The following is a 4,674-nucleotide window of genomic DNA, read 5'->3' on the forward strand; positions in this document are numbered from 1 at the left end:
CAGCTGACCTGCTAAAAATGACAGATTTTCTTTTCTGGATCTCTGGGGCACGACTTGGACTGTCAAAGTCGGTACAAAGCTGCCTAGGGCAAGTACAGTGAGTGGAGATGATCAGCAGAATAATGTGTACAGCCTAGAATATACCGTAGCTTTGAAAGCTGCACACACAAAACAGGTGGTGATTTTTGAAAATAAGCTGCACAAACAMTAGGCTCACTGATTGTAAACACTGAGCATTTAGTGAGAAAAATGTGCCGTTTTTTTTGTCAAATATTCTTTAATTTTTCTTCATCAACTAACCTCTGTAGCTCTATGTTATTGTGATGGTCACTTCAAGTGGAATAAACAAGAAAACTGTCTTTGACCCAAGGCCTCGGACGGGCCCTTTAAAGAGACAACTCCGTCCCAGTTCAATTGAATTTAGGCCATAACAGGTCATCTTAACCATAAAGAGACTTTCTCTTTTTCTTAATCAGATAATAAACAGAATAATCTTCTTTTTATTTGATTTATTTTTCATTTAACTAAGAGTTCTTATGCATCTGATAATCAGAGATAATGCTTGTCAGAGTTACATACCAGAGAMGAAGGACAACCTCTCTTCTCTCACTGTGCTTTAAATTTATAACTGCATGTAAAAGAAAACCASACAAAGACTATTGTTCCAATACACCTTTATTATGTTTTGATGCAAATCATTGCCTGAAAYTTAACTGTGAAACATTAATATTTTATTTGTCTGAATCACATTGCAAATGTGTTTAAGTTGAAATAATTAATTCTTTTGGTGTTAAAGGGATCCATGATTAGTTGTAACATTAGACTTTATTTAATAAACATACATTTTAACTGTAAAATAAAGACTGTAAAAATAATGTAGGTTGTTTAGTTTTGTACATTTTTAAAAATATCTGCCTTGCCAAAACCTAAGTTTGAAGTGCCTGCAAATGTTCTGGTGTATTTAACATCTAAGCCTGAAGAGTGTGGTATAAAAAGTTATATTAATAATTAATAAGCTTGGACGCGTGCTAATGTTGTTAATTCTTAAACTTTCATAGAAAATTGATTGCTCACAATTAATTTAACTAGTGATGTGTTTGAACTATGTAAATAAATGATCTCGTTTGTTGCTTGATCAAATTGAATTCACTGAGTTTCGTTCACTTATTGTGMTGTCATTCACTCTTGCATAGGGAAGATATTTCCTTAAAATAAGAGAACCCTTGATAAATAATTTCCTCATAACTTCATTATAAGAGGTGTAAGTGTTTCTTACATTATAATATCCTAAAGTGTACAGCTACACCAGTGGATTTTCTAAAACTTTTATGTGTTATGGTACCTTGAGCACAGTGATGTTCCAGGTGAAACTCTCCACTGCTTTATTTAGCTTGCGTCCCTTCAATCCTTCCTTGTCACCAAGCCGGGAGAGATCCTCATGGAAGTCCATTCCTGTCAAACACATCCAGAAGCCAAGCGTAACATCAGTGTTTAAACTCTAATGAAACCCAGCTGTCAACTGTGGGAAAGATTCATCTAAACCTGAGCAAGATACTGTCAGCCAAGAGTCAAGTCTTGGTAAATGTGTTGTCACAGGACTGACATATTTGTGCAAGCGTCAAACTGCTCCTGACATTTACTTTTGCATCTAAAGGTCAGTAGCTGTCTAAGATGGTGACTCTGTTGCTTAGACACCTTTAATTTTATGTAGAGTTTTCTCTCAGAATGTCAGGTTTACTGAAAAACAACACTTGAAGCAGACATGTTTTAACATTCAATAATATGTAAAGACCATAAGCATCTCTGATCTGATCGCTCAACAATCAACATCAGTAAATTTACTAGCTGCTGGTTCATGCAGGATTTACCATTGCATTTAACAGTGCAGTACTTTAATTCATGATCACATCTGTTTTTACCCACTTCACCTTGTGTTTACTCATGTAGCCTTTTAAGCTTAGGTTATAGTTGACATGAAACACAGGGCGTGTGGGGGTTTGCGTCAAAAGTTACGCAATCGCGGCATCCCCGCCCCCACGCAATGTATCCTGACGCGTGGTCGTGCACCTCAGAAATTTTGAAGCTCCGCAAAGGCTGCGCGCCACTCGTCGCGAAGGTGCTCTCGCTGAACAGATCCAAATGTACCGGCATCTGTATGATCCCTCCATGAGAGATCATAAAGACAACCAGATGGCACAAAACTCATAGAAGGAAATAGCAACGGCTTTAAAGAAAGATGAGTTAATATGCCGGACGACATGAAAAAATATTTGCGACCAGTTTGTGATCCTGGAGGGAACAAACCAGCGTTGCTCTCTCAGTTCGTGAAGCACAGAGAAACAGATAATATGGAAAAAGAGGTAAATATTGTTACTTTGTTATGTGTAACGTCAAGCGTTTCTTCTTCTACACTCTTCCCGACTACTTTTCCGCTGATTTGGCACCGTACTGCCGTCTGTCGGTGACGGAAGAACAGCGATAACATGAACGTCAGCTATGTTTTCACACAGCGCCCGGCTCAGGAGCGCGCCCACTCCGCAGAGCTTGTGCAACAACCCAAAGCGTGACTATAACCCAGYCTTTATTCTACTCTTCACACTTTACCTTCTTTGTGCACGTGGTCAATCCTCTCCTGAACACCATCTGCACCCTCAATCAGCTGTTTCTGGGCAGCAATCATCTAAACAAAAGGACATGCATATTATATATCGTTCTAAATTCAGCATCCACATACAGGCACCGCAAATAGGTTTTTCAATTCTTAGCTTGAATCCTCATGTGATATTAACCTGGTATAAAATATTCAAATTTGAATTATTACAGCTGAAAATGAACAACAACTTATTGCCATTTATTTTATCTAAGCAAAAAAATGAGACCAAATGTAAGAAATAATGTGTAAAAAATAAAGTCAGCCAATCCAGATATATTATTTTAATTATTAAGACTTAGTACCATTTGATTGACAACTCAAACCATCTGTTTTTAGAGGTGATGGAGGAGGACCTCTGGTTAGCTTCAAGAGGGTTCTGGCAAAGGGTTCAACAACTCAGAAAAGGACTGTGAATTCCATCCCAGGCTGGCTTGGCCTGGGAGGTGGACTGCTGACCAAGACTGGGTATACTGTCAGGCAGTTACAAGCATCTTCCAGGAACTTGTGACCAAAGATCAGGTGAAGAGATGGGAAAAGCAACTGCATTCAAGATCTTGTCTTTTTCAGTCATCATGCATACCTTATGACCATAGGTAATGAATGCAGTTGCTTTTCCCATCTCTTCACCTGATCTTTGGTCACAACTATTGGAAGATGTTTGTAACTGCCTGACAGTATACCCAGTCTTGGACTGCTGACCAAGACTGGGTATACTGTCAGGCAGTTACAAACATCTTCCAGGAACTTGTCACCAAAGATCAGGTGAAGAGATGGGAAAAGCAACTGCATTCATTACCTATGGTCATAAGGTATGCATGATGACTGAAAAAGACAAGATCTTGAATGAAACAGCTAAAATGAAATTTGTTCATAAAATGGTCAGGCTCAGCCTTAGAAATAGAGTGAAGAACCCAGAGAAGAGCTGCAGCTTTTCCACAATGAAAGTAATCGGCTGAGATCATAGGCGTGATAATAAAATTTAAATTATAATAATAATAATTTATAAATAAAACTGGGTCTTTCAGCATCACAATGATCCCAAGCACACTGCCAGGGCAATGAAGGAGTGGCTTTGTAAGAAGGTCCTAGAGTGGCCTAGCCAGTCTCCAGATCTCAAACACATAGAAAACCTTTGGAGGGAGATGAAAGTCCATGTTGCCCACCGACAGCCCCAAAACATCACTGCTCTAGAGGAGATCTGCATGGAGGAATGGGCCAACATACCAGCAACAGTGTGTGYCAACCTTGTGAAGACTTACAGAAAACSTTTGACCTCTGTCATTGCCAACAAAGGATATACAACAAAGTATTGAGATGAACTTTTGTTATTGACCAAATACTTATTTTTCACCATAATTTGTGATTTTTTTTTTTTAAATTAGACAATGTGTTTTTCTAGATATGTTTTCTCATTTTGTCTCTCATAGTTGAGGTCTAACTAAGATGTCAATTACAGGCATCTCTCATCTTTTTAAGTGGGAGAACTTGAACAATTGGTGGCTGACTAAATACTTTTCCCCACTGTAGATGTGTCCTACAAAAGCTGTATTTGAAGACATGTACCGCTGCGTTATGTAATAATGTAATAAAATCAAGCTTCAAAATGTAATAAAACTGCACTACAACCACAATGAGTAATAATTGACGAAAAAATGTAATAAAAGTTTTCAACGCATTTTGTAATACTCATGTAATATCTGCTTAATTGAGAATGACATAACAAAGGGATTGTCTACACCTGTCCATGAAATAGCCTTGGAGTCAATTGTCCAATTTCTTTTGGTCCCTTTAAAAACAGGGTGTCACATGTTAAGGAGCTGAAACTCCTAAACACTTCATCCAGTTTTAATGTGGATACCCTCAAATGAAAGCTGAATGTCTGGACTTTATGTCCATGTTTATTATATAACTATAACTTGAATATGTTTCAGTAAACAGGTAAAAAGACAAAATTTTTGTCAGTGTCCATATACTATATACACTCACCGGCCACTTTATTAGGTACACCTGTCCAACTGCTC

The 4,674-nt window shown here is 38.0% G+C and overlaps 1 protein-coding gene across 1 annotated transcript in view; it reads right to left on the minus strand.

Moving 5' to 3' along the window:
• The window catches only part of plcl1 (phospholipase C like 1), an 18,001-nt gene that overhangs the window by 2,649 nt on the left and 10,678 nt on the right, over window positions 1-4,674 (minus strand). Inside the window, exons 5-6 of the mRNA XM_014034755.1 lie at window positions 2,605-2,680; window positions 1,343-1,452 (exon numbers count right to left, since the gene is read on the minus strand). Of these exons, the coding sequence (XP_013890209.1) occupies window positions 1,343-1,452; window positions 2,605-2,680 (186 nt within the window). The remainder of the gene's footprint in view (window positions 1-1,342; window positions 1,453-2,604; window positions 2,681-4,674) is intronic.

Source organism: Austrofundulus limnaeus, unplaced genomic scaffold, assembly GCF_001266775.1.
Source record: "Austrofundulus limnaeus strain Quisiro unplaced genomic scaffold, Austrofundulus_limnaeus-1.0 Scaffold2280, whole genome shotgun sequence".
NCBI lineage: Eukaryota > Metazoa > Chordata > Actinopteri > Cyprinodontiformes > Rivulidae > Austrofundulus > Austrofundulus limnaeus.